The following is a 26,380-nucleotide window of genomic DNA, read 5'->3' as shown; positions in this document are numbered from 1 at the left end:
AATGGGGCAGAGGTGGTTCCTGTTCACTCCCTGCTTTCAAGTTCTTAAACGCTATGTTAATGCAGGCCCTGCATTCACTCATATCTTGCTTTCCATTGGCTTGCTTGCTGTTATTTGCTGCTAATGGTACACCCCTCCACCCCCACCCCGATCCATCAGCCTCCCCACCCCCTCCCACCACTATTTTCCTCTCCTACTCTCTTTCTCTCAGTCTCTCTCTCTCCTTCTAGCCTTGAGGCGTCCCGTTTCTGCTCCTTCGTTTTCATTCACAATGCTGTGGAGAGGGTGAATGGGTGGGGGGCATTTAAGAGAGCAGTAGGTGGGAGTGGAGTCTGACCGCAGAAGGACTACAGTTTAAGAGAAAGGGAATTCTCTCTTTCACTCCCTCTCTCTCTCCCTCTCTCTGCTGCTCTTCGTCTCCCTCTCTCTCTCCTCACTGGCTGCACATCAGCTCTCTAGGTAAGGTAGACTTGAGTAAACATTCTCAGAGAACAGAGAGAAGGAGGAAGATGACAGAGCTGTCAGCGCTCTGAAAGATACAGACTGGTGAGAACATTTGTCAGGGCTGGCTGATAAGGCTCTCTTCAGCTCTGCTTCTGCTTCAATTTTCTCATCAGTGGAGAGGCTGTGGCCATTGTGTGTGAGGTAAGTCACCTTCTTTACCTGCACGGAGTTGGTGTGTTTGAATGAGAGGAGAATGAATGGGATAATTGCTCAGCCTAATTAAGATCATTTAGGAAATTGAGTGGCATAGCTTGACAACTTAATAACTTCAACAACATTCCACTCTATGAGCTGATATCAAAAGTTTCTGGAGGAATTATTTTCTGTTTTAGTAATACTGAAGAAATGCACAGGGTGCAACTAAGAATTAGTCCTGTTAGCATTTTTTCTGTTGATTATTAATTGTGTCATTGACAAAAAAAGCGCAAAAAAAGTGAAAAAGATAATCACTAGTGATCTTCACAAAATCATTCTGTTACCTATGAGATGACTGAAAGCAAATACTCCCATTGAAAAGCTAGGCAGTATTTGACATTTTTGCTTGATGAATGGATTCATATTATTAGCTGATTATTATAATTGCTGTCAATTAATTTTCCATCAATTAATTAACTAACTGGCTGTGAACAAGCTGAATGCTGTATTCTTATCTCTGGTCACGAATGTGGGAGATGTTAGTAATAAAGAGATTATTTCCATTCATCAAAGCAGCTTCTGTAATTCTTCCTCATGTTTTACAAGCGTAGACTTCAGAGACCGGCTTAATTTTACTCTTTACTGCATGCACCTGGGTGCCAATTATGTTTTACTGTGAAAGTTTTTCCTCTTGCTGGATATTTTTTATTTATTACCAGAGCAGGTAAAAAGAGTAATGTCTTCAGAGATGGAAGTCTGTGATGATCTGCTGAATTATTCTGCCTGCATTAGGGCAGATTAGGGCCGAGTTGTGGTCTGATGGGATAGCATAGGAGAGATGGATACTGTGTGTGTGTGTGTGTGTGTGTGTGTGTGTGTGTGTGTGTGTGTGTGTGTGTGTGTGTGTGTGTGTGTGTGTGTGTGTGTTGCTTGCCGGAGTAGGTCCAGCTGTACACTTTATGGTTGCCAGCAGACAGTAGGCTTGTGTAACCCAGGAGACAGACAGCTGCTCTGTATTAGATGCTGCTGGTTGGTTCCTCTCCCAGATCTCCAGCATACACACTGTCGGCTGTAAACTGGCAGCTTCACCGACACACAAATAAACACACTGACTGACTGACTTGGAGATGAACCGACTGCTCATCTCCATGTGCTTTCCAGTCTCCTATCTCCAGATCAGCTTCATCTCTTTGTCAGTTGTGTCCCACACAGAGACAGCATGATGATGTTTGGTGGATTAGAAAATCCTTTCTAAGTGTTTGACAGTGGATATATAATTCATAGATCACTGTGAATTTCTCGATTTTTTTTCTGACCATCAATTTGTTTGATTTTCACGTTAAAAAGAAGAAGAAAGAAAATTAAGTATTTAATGTCAGCCAATGTAAGTTTTTTCTAAACAGTGCCCTCTGTGGCCAGAAATGTTAATTACAGAGTGATGGTAAAAGCTAAAATATAGTGTAAGTATCCGCAAACTGACACAGGTGTATCGGTTACACAGCTGTGTAAAGTTTGCCATTATTTACGAACATTAGCTAAAATAAGATACTGGTCATCACCAGTACAAGTGAGACTGTAACAACAGTGTGTATTAACCTGAGAAAGGTTGTGTTTTATTGCTTATGATTTCAACTCAGTTGTAAGAGAATGACTTTGTGTTTTTCTGCTTTCAAACTAGTCTTACTTTAACGTTTGTAGCCTTAAATCTTATTCTTGCCAGAGCTAGCAAGAAGTAAACTGTGCAGTAACTAGACCACAGTGGGATTCTCCACTGAAAGCTAATGAAGCTATTTTAGGTAAGCTAGCAGCTTTTAAAGGCAGGGTAAGGCTGAAATTATTGCAGGATTCACAGATATACATCCATGATTCAAGGAAAATAATATCCTCATGGTGCCTGGTGACAGAATCCCAATGTATATTTTATCAATGGATGGTTGGATGAAGGGAGGGAGGTGAATGGGTTAGTTAGTGGGCTGGTGATGGAGACCCACAGGATACCAAGGCATTGTCTGCTGGATGGTAATTGTGTGTGAGGACATGTGAACACAATGAAGGAGTGTAGCTGTGTTTCAGTAGCTGCAACTTCAAGTTTACTGCAGGCTTGTCAATTCATCTAAAATGCGTTTTTTTAATTTTTTAAAATTTTGATTTATTTTCCCAGTTTAATACAAGCATGTCGAGTTTCTGCTCACATAATGATTACCTCTGCACTACATCGGTGCTGTCCGATCGTAGGTGGCAGCGGGGCTTGGTGCATTAATATTTCATAATGCTTTGGCTACACATATGAGTAGCCACTAACAGTGACACTGAGCTTAACGATGAGTGGGAAATTTCCTTTATTTGAACAGCTGCTAGCTCCCAACACTCCTTGCCCCCCAAAGCTCCCTCAGAGGGTTACTGTCTTTAACCCCACTTAGCTACTCCACTGGTGATTGAGAGCAAATAGTAATCATGGGTTTCAGGATGACCCATGCTGGCAAAACTAAGGAGAAATGCAGTTGTGTTTTGGTTTGACTAAGTGGAAGTCATCTTTAATTCTGGCTGATCCAGACTCCCTTAACTGCGTCCTCTCCTCTCCTTCCTGCCCTTTGTCTCTCTTCTTCCACATTATTGCAGGTTTCTGAGAAATGTATGAGTAGCTTACATCTTATAATTTCACTTTGCTGCCAAGTGCATATGCCAACCTGTGCCCCAGACGATTCTCAATACCTTGAATCTGGCTAACCAAAGGCACATTCACCCAATGAAAGTGAAGCTTATGTAAAGGGAAGAGAGTGTGGCATTTGTGGTTTTGGTCTGACAGAAAAACTGAAATCATTGCTTGAAGTATAGGTATTGAAATATTTATAATGAGAGTCATGGTTCCCAGAGGACAAAAATCCTACTCACTTTGGTGATATCATGACTTTACCTTTGGCAACACAGGGTCACAATCTCATGCCAATGGTGTATGTATGCATGTATGTATGTATGTATTTATTTATGTATGTATTTAAGTTTGTTGTATGTTTGTATGTATAATGAGGAATCCTGTTTTTTCAAATTCTGCATTTTTTGCCTGAAGTTGAAGGATTGCATGAAAGAGTAGTTTTCTCCACAGGCTTTGCTTTCAAATAAATGCAGGACTTGGAATTTACACCAGTAATGGTACAAATGTCACCACAGTATTTTCCTGTGGCCCACTGAGGCCCAGTCTGATTAGTCATCACCACAGCGACAACAAAGACCTTTCCTCAAAGAAATTCAGTGTTTTAAGCATTCCAGATGGTTTATAATGTTCCTCCGATGTTAATGTGTGATGAGAAAGGAGTGAAAGCCTGAGAGCTGTGGGATCCGGGATGCCTTTGTATTACCCTGCACTCCATTGGAGGCATGAAATAGATGAACACATGTGGTAGACACTTCGTTCTGACACTTTGCCTCCACCAGTGACCTCACACATTAGAATGCATGAGCCATAATGTTCTTGAAGCAAGATGGGGGCCCTTTTGAGAGGGGCAGACAATTTAAATTGGGGGAAATGGTAAAAAACGGGAAAGCCAACGAAGAGCCGACCCCGGGGACTGGGGTCATTAGGCTCATACAAGTGTCTGAATGGAAGGCACTCCCAATTTGGACACGCAACACGCTTCAGGCTTTAATCACAGACAAGGACAAACAGATGTCTGGGTATCACAGCCAACATACTTGCTTCCATCCAGTTTGAATGGAAGTACCAAGAATCCTCCAGTGTAAAGGGCTGAAATATGCAGACTATGAAAGGCCTTTCATAGTTCTCTTACATGTTTACTCAGCATTTCTTGGACATTCATTAAAAAAATCTAGAATCCAGACAGTTCTGGGTCACTTGGCATGCTCATTGGTTGAATCTTTCAGTCTGTAGGTCAACTGATTCATGCTGTCAGTTTTCTAAACTCCTCGATGTTGTGCAGGCTGTCCCACCTGCCACTTCTCAAGACATCTTGGTGACAATCATGCAAAATAAGCCAGCCAAAAGCTCTTTTGAGATTGATTACCTGAGAGGGCAGGTATTAGTTACCTGGTAAGCTTAGACGAGTCCCAGAAGTCGACATCAATACCTCTGTGTAGCATTACAAAACAGGCAGCAGCCAGGTAAAGCCAGATTTTTATAGTTGAAAACATACCAGTAAAGAACAGGCCGGTTGCTTGGCCTCTGGTATTGCTGCTTGCAAATTTCTCGTCAACTGTTCATCCAAACTCCTTCACACTGGTGGGTGGACACCTATAGAACTTGAGTTCTAGAGGTATTTACTGTAAATTTGTCTGTTCAACGACTGACTGACTTAAGTCCAACACTGAAGCCCCACCCCCGCTTCTGTGCTGAGCGCTTTTCGCTTAGTTATTTAAAATTCATTAATAATAAATGTGTCGCGGGTCCATATTGCACCAAATTCAACAGTGCACGTCCTCCAGTCCTCAGCAATAAACCCACTGTGTGTGAAGTAGATCGTGTAAATGGTTCTGGAGATATGTGAAGGACACATACAGACATATAGACAGACAGACAGAGATTCCTTCCTCTATAGTTAGATTGCAGTGCAGTGTGACATCTGAAGCGAGGAGGTAGGTAGAATGGAGGGCTACACATTTACAAGTGTGGAGAGAACAGCAGGTGGATGTGCTGTAAAGGCTGCGCATGAGGCCCTCAAGCCTCCACATCATACAGGGGTTAGGCTTATAAATAGTAGGTCACCAGCACCTAGCATGTTAAAAAGCTCATGAACAATGACTAGCATCCAATGTCTCCATCTGGTCCCAGTGAGAACAGCAGCACAAGATGGAGGCACCGCAGGGGAAGAGCCATAAAGAATATTGATGGGCCTCACGGCGAGCCGCGAGTCAAATCACAATGCAGTAAAAACTAAATGGAGAGTTGACTGTCTGCTGTATGACTGACCCAATGAGCACTCTCCTTCGCTCAATATTCGTTCTCTTCATATCATAGTGTCAAAGTCGGAAATTGGTTTTGGTTGAAGAAATAGAGTTTCTGGCGTGCAGTATCAGTCAGACATGTCAGCTCTGGCTCCAAATCACTCTGGTGGTTCTGTGAGCGCGATAGGGCTCAGCCTTTGCAGAGCGCTCTTTCCGAGTCTTTAGATAAGTGTTTCTGCTTGTATCTCAGATTCAGTCTCCCCGTCCGTCTTATCAGCCATGAACACACGAACCCCCACCACTCCCCTGCTATCTGTGTCATCAGATCCAATGGGGTCACAGCAGAGAGCCAATGAGAGCAGCCTTGGTTTGATGAAACCACTCTTCTTTTCATCCATCAGAAACAGCAAATGACTTATTTCATTTCTGTTTAGCAAGTCAAATTTTATTATTATTATTATCATCTATTATTATTTATTTTTTACCATGTTGAACATTTTGAAAGAGAGTTTTGTAGTAAAAATATTCAAATGATTCATTGATTTCAGGTCAGTGCCCTCAGTCAGATTTGTTTAATGTTTGAGGTGAAAGAAATATTTAATTCTTAATGCTTAAAATTCTCTAAACACAGAGAAGCTCTGAACAGAAACTTTGTCAAGAGTTAAATATCATCATAGAGACATTTACAAAGTCCACATCAGCCCTGCTATCTCCAAGTGTCACTGCGACCTTGGTGAAAACAATCATCTGGGGCATCCCAAGTAATTACATTCACAGCAAAGTGGAAAATCTAGCAGTGCATCACAAACAACAGTTTCCATTTTATTTCTTCTTCCTCCTGGTTCAGGAAAATAAGACTTCAGAGCACTAAGAATTTTTAGTTTAGTTTTGGCCACTTAAGTGTTTCTGTGAACACAATGACATGCTGGATCCTCGGGGTTGCAGATGAACTGTTTAGAGCTTCAACTTATGATTATTTTTATTAATTTAATTTAATTGACTTCAGCTGACAATCATTAATCAATTATTTGATTAAATAAGAGATTATAACAATAAGGTATCTGATTTTTTTTGATTGGTTTTAGCTCAGATCATATATAATGGCCATCCTTGTTGGTCTGTAAAGTGTGCTCTGACCTGCAGAGAGGTTTTCTGGAGAAGCAGACTGAGAGGAGGTTTCTCACATTATTGCCATATTAGAAGTAAATCCTGCACTCAGTCCTGTCTCAACTGCTCAGCCATTTCCCTCACACGAAATGAGTCGAAACTGATTGCCTCTCAATCTTGTTTTCTAATACTGCATCTCCTCAGCTATTAAGCAAGCCGTTTATAACGCCGCTGGGGTTTTGTGTAGTTCAGCACAACAGCTTTCGCCACATTGGTCATAAAAGGCAGAAAGAGAAAGACCACGTGTGTCCTCCAGAGCGTGAGGTGATAAAATTTGAAAAACCTTTTTCTGTGAAGCAGCAACAACTGTACCATCGATCGCAGTTGACTCAAGCTATAGCTTTTCCTGGAAATTCATTTCTGTGTTTGACGATTATAACTCACAGCCGTAGTGCTGTCCTCAGCAAGTCGCTGTCTCTCTGACTGTGACCTTGGTGGAGATGCAGGATCCAAATCAATACTACCTGCTCTCGCTCAGGACATATGTGACAGGTTTCTCTCACCTTGTAGGCAAGCTGAATGTGATAAATATGTTTATCAGCAGATTTCAGCTCTAGAGGATTTGTGGTTCATTGGGATATGAGATTGCACTTTAAAGTGGGATTGGAAAAATAAGTTAATTTATGGTTCTTGCCGTGGCAGTGAGTGTCCGTGACTGAGGCCCATTTCTTGGTTATTTTCCCCTTTTACAGTGTGACAGTATATATAGGTGAAAAGAGCCCCAAACAATAACCCTTCATTCAATCCTTGTAACAGCGACCCAGATTTGGATTCTGTACCAAAGAAGGCAAGCTGAGTTTTTGTCATGGGTGACCTATAAAACTAGGCAAGCTTGATAAATTCTTCAGAAATGAAAAGAAAGCATGTGCATCCTATCAGACCTGTTTAACATACAGTTGTGGGACTTGATTTGTAGTTGTAGTCATTGAATATTTACAGCTTTTACACACCAAGTGGGGCACGCTGCTTCATTATTCAGTTTGTTTGTTGTCGACTTATCAGACGGATGCCGCGTTGTCTGTTCAGAGCGCTGCAGTTATCCATTGACAGTTAGCAAATCTTTCTTTTCTTTCCGTAAAAAGCACTGACTTCACTTCCATGTTGGTCTGCTTTTAAATAACTTGCCACACTATGCTGTTGTATGGACTGATGACACTGGCCTTGCTTTTGTGCCAAACAAATTACATTTTCTCTACAGAATGATTATATAGATAATGTCTCTGCTTGTCGATGCTTGCAGAGTAATAGTTTTCTGATTTATCTTGGACCTGCCATATGGTAGTCTCAGCAAAGGTGAGCTACAGTGATGATTGAGTTTGTCTGCATGGGCCCTGGCTGTGTTTGAAAGAACTCTCCAATACTGACATCTGCAATCTTCCCCAGATAGGAAGTCTGCTCATCAGTCTCAGAACCAACTGAGAGCAAAACTTGTGTCTCAAAGAAAGCAGACAGCAGGAGGAAAGAAACACTGGTGAAGCACTAATCCACCAGGGATTTATTTATTTCCATTGAAACAGCCTAAAGTCTAAATGGAAACAAGATCAATGCTAAGTGAAGACCACTGTAATAAGATGGGCGCTTATGAGGATTTGTGCTGCTGCACTGTCCTGGTTTTACTCTTATCTTGATCCCCTCGGTCCTTCTTTGTGTGAAACAAATGCATTCTCTTGATTTACCGGAGGATTAAGGTTACAGAATTTCACAACATGGAAGCAAAACAAGAAGCAACATCTCAGACCATGCTGGAAAACCTTTGCTCTGGCAAGGAAGTCACTGCTTCGTCAGTTGGTTGGAGGTGCAATGTTTTTTACATTACACTGATGGGAAAACCAGGGATGTACAAGAAGCCTTATGTAAGAAGGCACTCTGGATTGTAAATTATGTTTTCTTCTGGCCAGAATCCTTTTTGACATATGCCCATTGGAAAACATGGTCACACTTTATTTTAGAGTACACTAATAAGATGTAATAAGTCGTGCTTTTTGTCAAACTAGGCAAAAACAGAAATGATACGGTCTTAGATAAGTTATCTAATAAAGACGTAATAAGCCATCATTTTTATTAAATTAGTCAACACCTAGAAATGTGTTCTTTATTAGAAAAAAATAACGTCATATCCTAACTAACTAACTAACTAAAACACAACAAATTGAATTTTATATCAAATAAGGTAAAAACTATTAATATTATCTACATTTATATACTCATTATAAACCATACACCTAAATACCTAAATCACACTGTAATTAGAAACTGCATATAATGAGCTAAAATGTACTATACTTTGACACTACTGTACTGAATTATACTCTAATTAGAAACCCAATAGGAGATCCTCATCCGCTATTACAAACTACTTCACAAGATTATGCAACAAAAAATCAAATGCATACCATATCAGACCCAAAGTATATTTAGTAGACACTATTTTAGCCTTTCTACCAGATAATACTGTAGACAGCACACCTAATGCTACCAACATGGACCAACATGGCTTAATTAGACAACACAGGCTGATCTGACCAATGCAGTGCCATGTTATTAATGACATTTATTTGGGCTTTATTTAACATAGTTTCACTTTATTACAGGATCATTTGTTGCAAATAAAAACCTTGTTAGACCGTTATTAGACATTCTTATAGGTTAATCCGCAACACATCACATCAGACCACCTGTGGTTGTACAATTCTATACTTCTGACAAACATTTCCAGTAACATGTAGGTTTAAACAACAGGATAAATCATCAGCTGTCCTCTCCTCAGTGTGTGACTGCATCTCTCCAGCCTGGTGGGCCCAGGCTAATATCTGGGTTGGGGTCAGTCTCCATCATCTCATGTGCAGGTTGATCTGCAATGACATAAAATGTTTTTGTAGCTAAATCCACGAGGAGAGTAGAAAATAATTATGTCCACTGTGCCAGTCACTCTCACATACTCACACAGGCCTATGTCATCCTTTGTTGTTATCTTGATGATGAAGTCTGTTTTATTCCACCATGACACCTACCGAGTCATTAGCTTAGAGTTGTAGCAGGAGCAGCCCACAGCAAAGAGAGAATTAGAACAGGTGCGTTTGTGGCACATGCAGTTAGCTTGTTAAGCCACAGCAAAGCTCACGCTTTGCCCAAGTTGAATCTTTAATTAATTAAAATTAATTTGATACAAATTATGGCTTATTACATCTTTATTAGATTACTTAGTGTATAACGGTGATGTTTAACGTCTAATATAGACCATATTTTTCTAGTTTTTGCCTAATTTCATACAAATTATGGCTTATTAGTGTTCTCTAAAATAAAGTGCGACCAAAAACAGCACAAAGACAATATATTTTATGTTTTACCTCATCACCATTGATTTTCGTAAATATATGCTTTTTCTGAATTTGATGGCAGCAGCATGTTTCTATCAAGTTTGGACAGGAGCAACAAAAGACTAAAGGTTGTGGAATGACACAATATGGTACTTGGGCAATGACACTTACAGATTTGTATCAGTGGTTTGCAGAAATGTTAACATTTAATCCTGGAGACTGGGCTGGCCTTGGTCGTTTGGTCACACACTTAAAATGCTTTGTTAAAGCTTTCCTCTGTTTATGACGAGCAACTGTATTAGGCTGGAATATTTCACACCAGGCTACTTTAATCCTGGAACAATAATTCTGTCAAATTAATTGAACATTCCTGACAGTGAGAGATTTATTCCCTTTGAAACGGACCCTAACTGGATCTTTAGCTCACCACTGTGGGAGGTATACAACTCAAGTATTTCCTTAGCACTCATTCACAACAGGGTAAATTAGATCAGTTGCACCAAATTTGTGTGTGCCAGCAGGTTTCCACTGGTACCTCACTTTCGGCCACAAGGCGGGCAAGAAGCTTTGCTGCTGTTTGAGAAGCAAGCTATAGAGCAAAACCAAGTGAGGGAATAACAAAGCAGCAGCAGTCAGATTGTATCAAGTCCATGTCTACAGTGCCAGCAGCCAGCTGCATTAGCATGGTGCCAGGGCCACAGGGTGCTCATGAAGGAAGTCCAAATAGAGGGATCAGCACTGTGTTTCTCAGGGTCACACTCAGATTCTCTTATTGTGATTAGTCTGCTTCATATCAAAGAGTAATAGGTGGCAGCTAAGAGGAGAAAAGGCCAAATCAGAAGTTTTCTCTGACTCCGTGGAAGTATCTTCTCTTCATCTATTTCTGAATAAAGCAGAGTTTTGCCAGAGCCACAGATTTTCACACAAAGCCTGCTTTGGACTCTCAGGGTTGCCTCGCTCAGAGATCCATGTGGAGAGCAGCCAGCCTTCAAAGTGAGAAAGCCAACCATCCGCCCAGAACTAAAACCTTAGCAGCAACTCAAAGCAATTTTATGGCTATTTTGTTGATTTAATCCCTAGTTTGTGATGCTTGGGCTCAGCGGTGTGACAGTATTGGTGTGTGTGTGTGTGTGTGTGTGTGTGTGTGTGTGTGTGAATGAATGAAGGGGGGTCCAAGTTCCTCAATGCTCCTATCAGCTACATTAGCAGTTTTACACTCTACCTATCATGGAGGCGCTCATCCTTGCCTGTCTAATCAGGGGGCAGGGGGTGGGTGGGTGTCACCAGGGGTGAAGCCGTGGGATCCCTCCAAGCTGAGCTCATCTGTCAGCTTGCCTAATCACATGTGAGGCTGGGATGAGGAGACCAAGCTTCTCTTCCTCTTGGAACATTACCTGCTAACTGTCAGCCTCCTCGTCCCTGCACACATGACAGATGAAAGTGGCCAGCAAAGACCTCCTGTGTTCCTGCTGCATCCACATCAGTGCCATTAAGTCAGGTGTAGCAGAGAAAATGAAACCCCTTCTTACATATTCCACCACTGGGTTGAAATTTGCTGTGTATGCCTGCAGTCACGCATTTTCATGTCTGCTACCCAGACATTTCCATGTTGGCTGCTGAGAGCTGCTATTAACCTTTCGAGCAGCCGAGGCACACACTAGTTTTATTAGAGGCAGGAAATGATTGGTGTCAGCTTCTCTTACAAGGTGTGGTAAAAAGAAAAAGAAAAAGAAAAAGTGATATTGAATAAACTCAGGCTGAGCCAGACACTTTAAAAAGTCTATTGCTGTGCAAAGAATCTATATTCATTATTTTGTTTCCCCCTTTGGTTCCTGTGCTGGCAGGCCAACAGTTTTACTTTTATCATCATCTTTTAGCAAATAAATACCTAGAAACCTGATTATTAGAGAAACATGCTTTAAGAATGAACCAACCAATAATGCTAAGAAAAGCAACAGAAAGGTTCCTTTAGGGTTTCCACAACCTCAGCACATTTTTCCAGCAGACCTTTTAAAAGAATCATGTCTCAGAAGCGTTTGGTGGAAGCAATAAGATTTGTGTTACAGAAAGAAAAGAAAACCCGGTGGCTGTCAGGAGAGCAGACCAGGAATGCTGACCTGCCAGTTTGCAGGTAGCAGAGAAGTTTGTGCAGACTCTGTGCTTTACAGGAAGCCCACAGATGGTCTAACCATACACTGGTATTAATCTGTCAGCTTGGATTGTGGTCTGGACTGCAGAGCATAGAGGAGGCTCTCCACCATGCAGGTGTTGCTGGGCTGTTTGTGGCAACCTGTCTCAACGTGATCAGAAAAAGAAAGCTTCAGGTCTCCAAGGTCACGCGCCACCCTTGCTGTAATTGCTGCTCTTGGTCCTCGGAAGAATTGTGAAAAGAATCCCCCAATGTCATCTACTGAGTGTGTGTCTCCTCCACTGAGAGCAGAGTGGCTTAAATAGGTCAGAAGCAGCAACAGGATAGGAAGTGGTCTTTTGTTAGGGGCAACAGAAGAAGGTTAATTGCTTTTTAGTGGGATACTATAATATTTCAGTCCGGCTATGGTCCCCAGTGTGGATGCTTGTGTGTGTGGTGGGACTATGTTAATGAATATATCCTGTTTGGCAAGGGCAAACCAGAAAAGTGAATATCCAACAGAATTCTACATGGATCGCTCTGTTGTATCTTTTCCACATTAAAGCTGTTACAAGGAACTGTCATTTTTTTTCTTGATTCTGGCGGCCCCTGTTGACAGTGTGAATGACGTAAACTTTGTTTTAGTACCGTACCACCAGACTACAGAGCAGCTGTTTTCCTCAGACTGTGAGACCCAGACTTATTCTCAGCACTACGCCATAAAATGGATAAAATAGTTTTAATTTTATGGCTCTTCCAACTTGGAGAAGTCAGAATCCGATCTTCTTGCTAATGGTCTGATTTGCTCATGAAGGTCAGACATCAGTATTAAACTGACAGTTTCATAGCCAGTTAAAAGTGCCTTTTAGTACATCTATGAAGAACTATGTGACAAAGTTGGAAGCCTTGAAAATAAATTCTCAAAATGAACCAATCTTCCCCATTTTCCTTTCTTTTAGGACAAGAACAGCTTTTTGATATCTGAATAGACCATATTCTGCACCCAGCAGCTACTTCCACAGAAGCAGCACGATGGGGCTGAAAGGCTTCCTCTTAGGCTGCATGACTGTAGCCCTGCTCCTCGAGCTCTCCACTGCTGGCCTGGTCAAGAAGGTAATCCGTCACCGTAGAGAGGCTCTGATGCCCAAGAAAACCCAGGAGAACCTCACTCTGCCCCACCCTGACCAGCCAGTAGTGTTCAACCACGTATACAACATCAATGTTCCCACTTCGTCCCTCTGCTCCGTGGACCTCGAATCGCCCGGAGGGACTGAGCTCAAACATAAGAGCCCCCCGATGGACATGCAGAACACCGAGCACATGGAGCACACAGAGGATGGCGACAATCAGATCGTTTTCACACACCGCATCAGTATCCCCAAACAGGCATGCGGCTGTGACAACCAGCTGCCAGACATCAAGGATATCCTCAACAGGCTTGAGATGCTGGAGTCAGAGCTGTCCAGTCTGAGAGAGCAGTGCAGCAGTGGGGCAGGCTGCTGTGGAGCTCAGGTTACAGGTAAATCCATACATTTCACTGTGTATGCTGTTGTACTGTAGTTAATGTGCTTCAATGGCAGTGTGTGTATGCTGTAGAATATGTACAGTATATTGGTATACAATATCTTCACTCAACTGAAATGAAACTGAAGGGCTAATGTTTGATACAGGTTCCTCTCACTGCCAGCGCAGCAGCAGCGGCCTAGTCACAGCAACTCTACAAATGTCATTTTGACGCTGCAGTTAGCCCTCCAAAAAAGTACATTGGGGGCTGGTTGAATGGTTATACACAGGACTTTCCCCATTAGAATGGGGTACGAGTCCCGTGTGTGATCTAGTGTGAAGACTGATTTGTTTTTTAAGTAACATACGTAAAATATTTATTTTTACGATCTTTTCCCTAAACCTAACCAAGTTGTTTTTCTGCCTGAACCCAACCAGGCCATGAGCATTTGGCAATATTAACAACAGTCCTAAAGTCATACTTTGTTTGTTTGTTGCTCGGTTGGTTGCTTTGTCAGCAGGATTACACAAAAACTACTGAAAATATATCTACGAAACTTTAATGGAGGATGGGTCTCAGCCCAGAATAGACTCCATTAACTTTTAGTGCAAAGCTGGATACATTTCTTTAACAAGCTACAACATTTTTTGACATTTTAATTTGTCAGGAAATTAAATGGACTGTGATGAAAAAAAAAAAATCATGTGTAATTAAGTGGCTGGTATCTATGAGACAAAAGAGACAAAAGGGGACTGGTGGGCTTGTGCGGAGCTATGACCTTTTCTGAGTGTCATTCTAATTTTAAAGTCTAACCAGATGTTGCATATACTGTATATTATTGCTAACTTGACCGTGGAGCCCTTTACGTGCAAAACTGATAATAAAGGGGTTGGTAGAGTGTCATAGGTTGAAGATTAAGACCACTGACCAAGCTGCTGTATTTGGTGAATTGGTCTTTAATATTCAAATAATGGAACAAATGCAGCACGATGTAAAAGCTGTCACCAACTGTCTGTATTTTACAGTACTGCCATTCGTTTCCAAAGCATTGATTAGGTTCAAAGATTCTTTCTACTTTTTATGCAGTCATTGTTTTCCATTAATTTTACTACAGTAAGGAGTATCAACATCTATGGGCTTGAAAATAGACTAAGATAATATACTATGAATATTTTGTCATCATCATTGTCAGTCAAATGTGGATGCAGTTATAGGCATAGACTGCTGTTTATGCATAAAAAGGACCTTCTCATTATCCTCGTCAAGATGTCTAAATTTCTGAATTTGAATAACATGCAAAGCTTTGAGGCAGCTGTCTGTTAGTAGTGGGTTGTCCGGCCATCTGCCAACTGCAGTGGACTACCAGATGATGAAAGTGGAACTCTTCTGGTGAGTTGTAAATCTACTACTACTTATATTTTCTTTCTTGCCCTCCTTCAGGTGAAGTATCCACAAAGCCCTACTGTAATGGCCGAGGGAACTGGAGCACTGACACCTGCAGCTGCGTATGTGAGTCTGGATGGAAGGGCCCCAACTGCACTGAACCCGAGTGCCCCAATGACTGCCAGGACCAGGGCCGCTGTGTGGATGGCAAATGTGAGTGCTTTGAAGGCTTTGGTGGTGACGACTGCGGTATTGAGCTCTGCCTGCTGGACTGTGGTGACTACGGCCACTGTGTCGAAGGCTCCTGTCTCTGTGAGGAGGGCTTCATCGGTGAGGACTGCGCCCAGACCAACTGCCTCAACAACTGCCTGGGCCGAGGACGCTGTGTGGACGATGAGTGTGTTTGCGACAAGCCATGGACGGGCTTCGACTGCTCTGAACTCATCTGTCCAAATGACTGCTATGACCGCGGACGCTGCATCAATGGCTCCTGCTACTGTGATGCTGGGTTCACTGGAGAAGACTGTGGTGAGCTCACTTGTCCTGGCAACTGTAACAGCCGTGGCATGTGCCTGAATGGCCAGTGTGTGTGTCAGACCGGTTACAGTGGAGAAGATTGCTCAAAGCTCACCTGTCCCAATAACTGCAATGAAAGAGGCCATTGCTTCAATGGGAAGTGCATCTGTGATCCAGGATTTGAGGGTGAAGATTGCTCCATCCTCTCGTGCCCTGACAACTGCAGCGACAGAGGCCAGTGCATTAACGGAGAATGTGTTTGCGATATTGGATACCAAGGTGAAGACTGTAGCGAGCTTTCATGCCCTAACAATTGCCAAGACCGGGGGCGCTGTGTTAACGGACAGTGCATTTGTGACAAAGGCTATGCAGGGGAAGACTGCAGCATCAAGACCTGTCCCAAGAACTGCATGGGACGTGGAGAGTGCGTGGATGGCAAGTGCATGTGCTTTGTCGGCTTTAAGGGAAAAGACTGCGGTGAGCTGACCTGCCCTAATGACTGCCTGGACCGTGGTCACTGTGTAAACGGACAATGTGTTTGTCATAAGGGTTTTGCTGGTGAGGACTGCAGCGAGAAGACGTGTCCCAAGAACTGTCTTGATAGAGGTTACTGCGTCGATGGCAACTGTGTGTGTTATGAAGGTTTCTCTGGGCTGGACTGCTCCATACTGACCTGCCCAGATGACTGCCAGAACCAGGGCCGCTGTGAGAACGGAGTGTGCGTTTGTGACGAAGGCTTCATTGGGGAGGACTGCTCAGAGGGTAAGATAGACCTTGCATACATACTGTGCAGCTTTCCACTGGTTCATTACAGAGTTTTAATAGCATCAGTTAGACCTGTTATTTAGGTCCTACAGGAGACAAGATTTTATTCCATGGGTACCGTGGTGAGTACTGGAAAAGTCAGAGAGTCCAGATGGTGGCTTTAGTTTGTACTCCACAAAAGAATTCATAAACCAAGTCTCTGAAAGCTCAAAGATCCCAAATTGATTTGAAAAGATGTTATTTACACCTTCAACACACAGTCGAGCTTGTGCACCCACTTCAGAAGATGCGAAAAACATCTTTTCAAATTAAAAATGATCAAATCCCTGGGGCTTTCAGAGACTTTGAATATGTCACACAAGGTGTTTAAAACAAGTCCCCATCTACTTCGGTTGTTTAAGAGAATGCTGCAACACTATTTTTCGGTTAAGCTCCAGAAATGTTTCCTGGACTACAGAATTTCACCAGACTTTCTATTAGCTTGGAGGTGAGAAGATAATGACTGAATTTTCACTTTTGGGGGAACTGCTCCTGTAAAACTGACTACAGTAAATTGATGATTTGGTTTGTATTGTAGACTCAGCTTTTTTTGTAAAATCACTTGGAAAATGATGCAAATCGGAAAGCAGCCCTTAGTAAAGGATGAAGGTTGAATCTACGGCAAGGGAACAGAAAGTTCTGCAGATCTCAGGTTGCACTTCTGTTTAAAACAGTGCAATTTGTGTGCAAAGGCTCCAGAGCAGAGAACAAGCAAGGCATGAAAAATTTGATGGTAACAACACGCTTGTCCTGAATTTAATATGAAATCTATTGCATATCACTGAACTTGCTATCCATGGACATGGTTATAGATTCAATTTATGTGGGAAGTTTGTTTGTTAATAAAAACTATAATACTAAAATACTCAATTGCCAATATAATATGATAGCTGCCTTCAGTTGCATTTATTAATGTTTTTGTACTCAACCTGCAGATTATATTTTCTGCAAAATATGTTTAAATAGTCACTTGAAAATCAGTTTCCAAATCTATGGTTGATCAACAGTCACTTGCTGTAAAATGTATTTACTATATACCCGTTGGCACATTTCCTACCATACAGTGCTTCAAGAAAACTCCTGTTACTATGTTGCTAACAATTTAAAAACTTGGATACAAATGATTGATATTCTCCGCAGTCTCACCACCCAAGGACCTGACTGTGGTAGAGGTCACCCCAGAGACGGTGGACCTGTCCTGGGAGAATGAGATGCGTGTCACCGAGTACCTGATCACATATGTACCCACTGCCCCTGGAGGTCTGGAGCTAGACATGCAGGTTCCTGGGGACGTGAAGATGACCACTATTCGGGAGCTTGAGCCTGGCGTGGAATACCTGATCAGTGTCTATGCCGTGCTCAGCAACAAGAGGAGTGTTCCTGTCAGTGCTCGGGTGGCTACACGTATGTCAGTCCTCTCTGTTGTAGTTTATAAAATGCAGTGCATAATTCTAGACAAAGTGTAGTCAGAGTTTTGTTCTCTGCCTGATCCCAGATCTGCCAGAGCCTGAGGGACTCAAGTTCAAGTCAGTGCGGGAGACATCAGTGGAGGTACAGTGGGACCCGCTGGACATTCCCTTCGATGGCTGGAACATCATCTTCAGAAACACAGTGAGTCCTGGGTCCCTTTATGTTAAGAGAACTTCTTTAATCCCGGAGGTGGTTGAACTCTGGAGCTTACCACAGCCTCTAGCATTATACACATTTCCCTCTTAGTCAAAACAACACACAACCCCCTACAGACCCCCTACTTCAAATTCAGTATTTGCCTAATGTGCATACATGAGGTTCAGGGTGAGTATCCTGTGGAAAATGGTTATTCAAGCCAGAATGCAAAAAATACAGCAGTTAAATCTGTAAGCATGTCCTGACAGCTCCAATATCCACACAGCACAGAGCAAGTGTTTAACGCTTCATTTTCCTTTTTGAGTGCACATAGAAACTTTCCAAACAGCGCTGCTAGGATCTGCACAAAGCCACACACTATTAAACACAGTCCCCTGTCAGCTCTTACTAAGTCCAAACGCCACCCAGACTACCATTATGTATGATTTGGCAGTTTTTTTCCTCCCACTCGACACTTTATGCCAGGCCTAGTCTTTGTAGTAGTTGATGACTGGTGTTTTTCGGTGCTGGCAGAAAGAGGAGGATGGTGAGATTTTGAACTCGCTCAGCCGTCCAGAGACCACCTTTGAGCAGTCGGGCCTGGGCCCTGGCCAGGAGTACGAGGTCAAACTGGAGGTGGTGAAGAACAACAAGCGTGGTCCGCCTGCCTCCAAGAACGTTGTCACAAGTGAGTGTACACATGCACGCTGCTAACTGGCTTATCATTCTATTATTTTAGACTTACAGGTTGATGTCATTTCAGCAGGGTGTACATAAACTTAATTTGCAATGGTTTCTCTAACTGAACCCTCCACTGCATTAATTAAACCTGGGGACTTTGACATATAAATGAACATCTGTTACATTCAAGCCCTCGCCAAATGAGTTCAGATAATGCTGATTAAGCCCCACGTCATCAAGTAAATCTCTCTGTATATCAGAGTTTTTCAATCCGATGTCTGTGGCAACATTACTGCACTGGTGCAACAGTGGTAACAGCAAGGACTGGTTTGCCAAAGCTGAAGGGTGGGGGAGCAATGGTGGTGATGGAGTTGTCTACAGTAACCAGGAGTATGGTGGACCCTAGGGTAAAAAACCTACGAAGCACCCAAGTTTCTGATGCTCCTGATAAAAAGGAAAGTCTTTGTTTAGATCAAGATTTGGAGGCAGCTCTCCTGGAGGTGGGGGAGACCTGTAGGCATATGTCATAAGCAGTTTGTGTAATTACTGTAATTACTTTTCTAATGATGGTGCTCCGGGCCTATGCAGTAGAGAGTTTAATTGTGCTATATGAAATAGTTTGCAGTGGAAATGTTCATGCAGAAGAAAAAGAGATGGTGGGTGAGATAATGAGGCAGATCATAAACATTGTGAATAAATCGTATGGCCAGGACTGCTGGTCTACCCGAGCTTATCAATCATGACGATCACTTCTCCCATTATGACCCCTATAAACACACGATTTTCAGAAACGTATTCATACATTGAAGGAAGGATACACACCTGATGTATGAATTTAAGAAAAGCAGAAAAAGATTAAATACTAATACTAAACATGAAAGATATATATCAAACTAGAATGGCAAACAGTAGAGTGCATACCTCTGCCAAAGCCCAACTGTCCACTTTTGTACTCACTCAAAGATAACAGCCACCTAATGTAAATAGACCAGATTTTTTTTCATTAGGATTCATGCGTTATTCTCTGAGAAAAATAAACAAAAATGTCGAAAAATGCCCCATCTCACAATGTTAAAGAAAGTGAGAAAAAAAAATCCTGGATCCGTCCCTTTATCTGGATCAGCACCAAAAGGTAATGGGGTGTATTCTGGCCAGGGACTCATCCATCCAAGTTTCATGGAAATCCGTTCAGTAGTTTTTGTGTAATCCTGCTGACAGTCCAACCAAACGGACATGGGTTAAAACATGATCTCCTTGGCAGAGGTAATGATTGTAATTTCAACCTCTTAGTATCAATCCTAACCATTGTATTCAAACACAAACACATTTAAAAAAAAAAAAAAAGCCTTCTTCACCATTCTGAGACATTGCTGCTTATTGAGTGTTTGAGAAAAAGAGATCATTGTGGAATAAATTGTCACTTAAGCTGTCAGCATTAAATGCAAAAACTGTTTGTCACCTTCAAACCTTATACGTTCATTGGTTCCTATATCTGAGTTGTTCATGTTGCAGCACCAAACAGAGTATTGAAAACAGCCTGATGTGTCATGTCAGCCTGACTGATTAGCTCATTAGATTTCATTGCTTTGTTGAGATTTAGCACTGGTAGTAAAAAGAGATATGGATTTCCAACCCAATTGGCAAGTTATGAGATATCTCCATAGCTCCGTCAAGCCATAAAACCCAATGGTTCATAATACTCTGATGAATTCAGGGCTGGGGATCAATATAAAAAGAGAAAACACAGTTGAATTTGTGAGTTCACCTGCTTGATCAACCACCAGGCTATTTTTAGGTGTCTTTTAGGGTTAAGATATCGCTGCAACTCTTGTTGAGGTTGTTAAATGCGTATTTTCTTTAAAAGTAAGCCTCAGTGGCTGGCTTCCATGGCTGAAACCTAAATCTGGACTCAAACTGGTCTAGCTGTTACCCCTGGGAGACTTCCGTTTCAGCAAAGGTGCAGCAATGTTCACCACATTCAGCACTAAATTTAATAAATGGCAGCTCCGTCTAGCAGTGAGTCAGGCCAATTCTATGCTTATTTATGGTGTGAAAATAGTCGGCACTTTGCCAGGACAAACAGAAGTATGCATGGAAATGCCATTTGAGGCTTATCATCACCTTTCTTATGCATCCAGCAGAGAGTGCAGGGCTGGTAAATTACAACATGAACTAAGTGTAGAGCACATCAAGGTGCTTTTTGTTTCATTTCTGCAGTGTCATCTGTATACATAACATAATAACAATAAACTTTATTTATAAAGTATAGTATTGTATTTTAGGAAAACTAAATTTTTTAGTCTTTAGTCTGCAGCGCAACAGGTAAATTAGGTTTTCTACCTATTGTTGTTCAAAGTGTAGTGATAGGGATGAAAAAGGGATGATAATGATCAATGATTAATCAATGAATTGCCGTTAAGAGTTCAACCGATTAAAAATGTGTTAAACAATAATCAGTGATCTGCACGAATACATAAAATCATATCTTGTTACAAATAACAAATACTTGCTTATCAAATATATCAAAATAAAATCCAAAATGCTGGTATGAGAAATTGTAATTTTAAAAATAAAAAAAACATTTGATACAAACTGATTTTAACCATTTAGTAGCCTCGGTATGGGTTTGATTTTGTTGGGCCAGTTGTTGAATAGCGACAGACCGGAGCTCTGCAGTTAAAATAAAGTCATTATTTTGCGTTATTTCATTACGCATTCCTCCGCTCCTAATCTAGCCTGCAAACACTGTGATTGGTTCCGTTCCTTTAGGCACATCATCATTCCTTATGTCCAGCCATCTGGCAGCAGCATGTCTCTATCTCGGATTAAGTGGCTCTCATTAGCTAAGTTTTGTCATATAACAATTTAAAGTGAGATGGTATTATTACAAGAGATGTTTCTTGATTTAATTTCAAATGCGGTCATAACAAAAGAATGTAATTGTAACATGAAGTGGGCGGCTGTGGCTTCTGTTATCAGAAGGTCGCTGGTTCAACACCTTGCATGGCAGCCACCGCCATCAGTGTATGAATTACTGTAAGTCGCTTTGGACAAAAGCGGCTGCTAAATGCCTTAAATGTAAATGTATGAATCTCTTGTTATAATTAAATTCTCTTTTGTAACATAAAAAAGAAATCATGAAATCAAAAAGGATTAGCCATTTTACACATTGACATTAAGAAGTGATGGAAAAATTGGACATCATTAGAAAGAAATGTCTGTACGTCTTGAACAGAAATTCATAATGAATGCATTTTGTAAAAAAAACCTTGTAATGCAAGAAAAAAAAACAAAATTCAAAGGAGATGAGCGTTTTTCATATCCACTGTTAATGCATGCACTCATGCACACACGTATGTATGACCACGTGTCAGCGCTACTTGGATTATAAGGTTCAGAGTTCTCCGTGTCACTCAGACTCTCTTAATGTCTCTCATTACACCGGCTTGCGGGTGCGTACCGTGGGATTTGCATGCTGAGGGGGTTTTGTGTGAAGCGAGCCCTGCCACTCTTCCCCCTCTCCTTCCCCTCCCATCCAACTCACCATGTGTGGGAGGCACCCGTCAGTCAAGCAGCCAGGCTAAGAGGGACGCTGGCCTCCCAGGAGGATGGTATCGTGACGCCTGAACGAGACACTCGCAGCCTCCTCAGAAGACAAATCTGTGTTAACCTCAAATGCAGATTATTCATTTTATCAGTGCTGTACAGAGGGTTGACTCCTGAAGTTGCTTGCGTGTGACAAATCTGTTTCAGCAGCGGTGGAGAGGAGCCCTTCATGGGGCGGGGAGTTGATCTGTTAATAGTTTCAATAGCCTCGTAAATGCAAGAGGGCTGTCACATTTTTCAGCACCTGCATTGCTGAAATGACTGTATTGTCATGCATATATTGTCATGCATATAACACCCTACACTCTATGCCTTCACACAAATCCAACCCTCCTGACTCAACCATGTGCTTCCTACCTTCATGGTCTATGGTCAGGGTTCAATTTCATCAATGAGTAGAGCAGGGCACTAACACTGCCAGTCATACAACCATGATGAAAAATGTCTACTTCTGCTCAAAAAAATTCTTGCTGGAAAGAAATTAAACTTAGACACTAACACAAAGTTTGACAGTGAAACAACTCAGTTTTTTAATCTACTGCCTCCAAGGTTCAAGGTGATTCATGTACCATCATACAACACAGCAGGGCTACCAACTTTTCAGAAAACCTTAGAGTGACAAAGGGGAGACGTTTTGATTAGCCGCTGCTATTTTATTACTTCTAATCCTAAACCCAACCATTAAGAAAAATGAACATAGAAATGAAACCGTTTTTGTCGACCGGAGGGATTTGATCATTTCATATGAAGGTACAGGAAAAGGAAGAGTAACTAATGATTATGTAATTAGTAACTAATGAGTCTATGCTGGGTAACTCCTCAGTATGATGTTTCACTTAACTAATGATCAAGTAATTAGTAACTATGAGCCTATTGATGCCGTGGGTAGTGGTCGTCTCGAAGTCCACTACTCTCAATCCAAAACTCATGTCTTCTTCTCCAATTAATGTATTATAAGTCCTCTAATGTAAATCAACGGCAATGTCTGCTATGTGACTGTGTCAACCAGAGCGTGACCCTTCTTTTACATTATGTGATGGAACCAGTAGCTATATTCGTTTGAATTTTGGCGGTTATCTTTATACTGCATAGAATCTTTTTTTTTTAACTGTCTGTTACATGTACAGTATAATGTTAGGTAAAACATGAGACCTTCCCTGTCTCTCTGTTGCCTATACAAGCCTGTGGAAGATTTGCTTAAGCTGAGTGCTTCGTCTCAGTGCCTGTCTCATCTTTGCTAACAGAGAGCAACAGGAGCTAACGTTAGTTAGCACAACACAGAACAGAGCGCCTTTGCTCAAACAATCAATTTTAACAGCCTTTCATCAAATACCTCCAATCATACGTGTGTGCAAACTGAAAGACATTGGAATTTTGCTAATAAGGTACCTTTAACAGCTTTCACTATGCCCCCCCACTTACTTCTTCTCCAGTGATTGACGCCCCCAGTCAGGTGGATGTACGTGACGTGACAGATACCACAGCGCTGGTGACCTGGCTCCAGTCCGTGGCTGAGGTGGATGGGGTCACCGTCTCCTACGGGCCCAGATCCAACCCTGCTGATCGTACCGTGGTGGAGCTGTCCTCCACTGACACCCAGTACCACCTGGGAGGCCTCACCCCCGACACCCAGTATGAGGTGTCTCTGACAGCTCGGAGGGGAGAATGGACAAGCATTCCTGTCTATGACTCTTTCCTCACAGGTCAGACAGAATACATTTGATTTGCTGTTCAGTGATTTCTACCTGAATGTTTTACTTCAAATATTACCACCTATTTCCCAGAAGAAAAACAGTCACAGCCAATAACTGTTTATTACAGCCAAGTTTAATGAGCTGTATGTCAGCTGGGGGCCTGGACCACACATACTTTACTTCTGTCTACATGTTTACGAGGGAGAATATCCTGCTGATGTGTGGACGTGGACGTGTTTGTTCTTTGAATGACTTTGAAGTGTCCTCCTAAGTAAAGATAAATGAGAATAATCTGCCCATATCAGACGTGGCTTCTACAGTACATAAGATTTGGTCCTAGATTAGAACTGCACTTAAATGTTTGTTTAGGATAGGCTTGAATCTATCTAAAGGCCATTTCTGTGTTGTAGACTTGGATGCCCCCAGAGACCTGCAGACAGTGGAGCTGACGGACGAGAGCATCACTCTTGAGTGGAAGAACAGTCTAGCTCAGGTGGACAACTACCGCATCAAGTATGGACCTCTGTCTGGAGGCGAGCATGGAGAGCTGCTCTTCCCCCCGGGACCCAAGGACAGCACCCAGGCCAAGATCATCGGTACTGGACCCCAGTAACACACACAAAAAACATCCAGTCAGGTTATGTCACTACTATCAGCGTGAACAGTACAGACACTGACACCGGTATACAATAACCTAAACTGATGGTGCGCTTTTTAGTTTTCACAATTTTTTTAATATTGTTTATTTATTTATTAAATAAATAAACAAGTCATTTACTTATCAGTCATAGGCCATTTATTAGACATGAACAACTTTTGGGTTCACAGGTTCTGAAAAATCTAATATCTACCAATTTTTAATAAGCCACCCAAGGGTTTATGAGTTGTAACTAATGGTAGCATTAAAGTTGTAGTAATGGTTAATAAATCATTTACTAATCCTTTATAGAGTAGTTATAAAGCACCTCCTAATCAGAACAACCTTTGGGTTGCCAGAATCTCAAATCAGACAATGTGATTATTTATCATTAGGACATGACATACGACCAGTGAAGGAGGCAGAAATGTTTGATATCAATGTATCCTAGAGTTTAATACATGCATTACCCCTCAACCACTCACCATGTCACAGCAATTAAGGCTAAGACTGTAGCTACAGACAGTAATAAACCTCCTACTCAGCAAACAAAGGCAGTTTGACATCACACATACTTAGTGATTTCATTCTTTTGTCTGCTTTGAGTTCACATTAAACCATAATCCAAATTACACAGCTGAAAAACATCTGTGGGGGGAAAAAATTATATAGTCTGAAGTGTTTATTTTCCTAATTCTGCAAGTGTTTGTGGTCCCTGTAAAATGGTCAGTGCTATATTCAGCCTGCTCATTTCCAAAATGGGTTGCCTTTGTTTTGTGTCATGAAATGTTTGCCCGCCTACAAAAGGCTCAATTTATTAGAAAACCACCCAAGGGGGTTTGGCATTCAGACTTTAAATGGAATAACACTGCTGTTTGTTTCACTGTGAGATCTTGCTCAAACAAGAAAAGCAGTGTGTTTGTCATTTATCTGCACTGCTGACATTATAAAGCCATGCTTTGAGGTGGATGTGTTTGTTTCTTCACTCTGCTGTGGCATGGTAGGATTAGACACCATAAGAAACAAAAACAAAGCTTCCAATAAAACAGGCTAATAGTGTCTTTGTATGGCCCAATTCTTTGTCCTTGGGAGGCCCATCCCTTGGAAATAAAGCACTGGGTCCATTCAGCAGACCCCCCCTCCACTCCACACACACCTCAGCACTTCTTTCACACAGTTATTATCTGTAATTGCCTTCACGCTCATGATTTTATTGATAATGAGTTTCCTGGGCATTAGGTGTAATTTCATGCTGCAAAACTCTGTGTGTGATGACCTCTGTGGGAGTTAATAAAGGAATTAGAGGCGATCAGGCCAAGAGACGGCTTAATTGTAGAGACCAAAGGGCCTCCAGAGCCTGCTGTATCATAGCAAGTAGTGTTTCTGCTCCTCGACAAGGGCCCTATAGATCCATCAATGCAAATACAACACTTATGTTCCACAGTGAGCAAAGGCTTACCATGAAATGCAATTAGGCTGAAATCTATTGTGCGATCAAACCACATGAGAACCTTTTTGTGTTCGCCAAAGGCACTGGAGCCATTAACTGAAACAGCTGGCCACTTGACTACAGAGCCCCCCCCATCGTTCATTTGGTGACACCTCAGTGGATTTGTACGAACAAAGCGTGACATTGCTTTTTATTTCTGTATCACAGTGTTTTTATTTTGCCCTGTTATGTAGGCCTGAGACCTGGCACAGAGTATGGGATGGGTGTGACTGCGGTGAAAGATGAGCGGGAGAGTCTTCCGACGACCACCAATGCAGTGACAGGTAAGAGGCTTTCACATACACAGTACTGTA

At 41.9% G+C, this 26,380-nt stretch overlaps 1 protein-coding gene across 3 annotated transcripts in view; it reads left to right on the top strand.

Moving 5' to 3' along the window:
* The first annotated feature begins 232 nt into the window (after nucleotides 1–232).
* Nucleotides 233–26,380, top strand: part of tncb (tenascin Cb) — a 51,115-nt gene continuing 24,967 nt past the window's right edge. For 2 of the 3 annotated variants that reach the window (XM_084359385.1, XM_084359384.1), the window contains exons 1-9: nucleotides 233–645; nucleotides 13,107–13,666; nucleotides 15,092–16,312; nucleotides 17,495–17,758; nucleotides 17,850–17,965; nucleotides 18,494–18,647; nucleotides 23,680–23,949; nucleotides 24,351–24,536; nucleotides 26,261–26,350. In XM_084359385.1, coding sequence (XP_084215511.1) covers nucleotides 13,180–13,666; nucleotides 15,092–16,312; nucleotides 17,495–17,758; nucleotides 17,850–17,965; nucleotides 18,494–18,647; nucleotides 23,680–23,949; nucleotides 24,351–24,536; nucleotides 26,261–26,350 — 2,788 coding nt within the window. In that variant the 5' untranslated portion in view covers nucleotides 233–645; nucleotides 13,107–13,179. The remainder of the gene's footprint in view (nucleotides 646–13,106; nucleotides 13,667–15,091; nucleotides 16,313–17,494; nucleotides 17,759–17,849; nucleotides 17,966–18,493; nucleotides 18,648–23,679; nucleotides 23,950–24,350; nucleotides 24,537–26,260; nucleotides 26,351–26,380) is intronic. The other variant, XM_084359386.1, reaches the window with a different exon arrangement.

The sequence above is a fragment of the Pagrus pagrus genome (genome assembly GCF_965226575.1).
Source record: "Pagrus pagrus genome assembly, chromosome: 8".
NCBI lineage: Eukaryota > Metazoa > Chordata > Actinopteri > Spariformes > Sparidae > Pagrus > Pagrus pagrus.
Note: the sequence above shows the minus strand (reverse complement) of the source record. Positions and strands in the feature narration are given on the sequence as shown.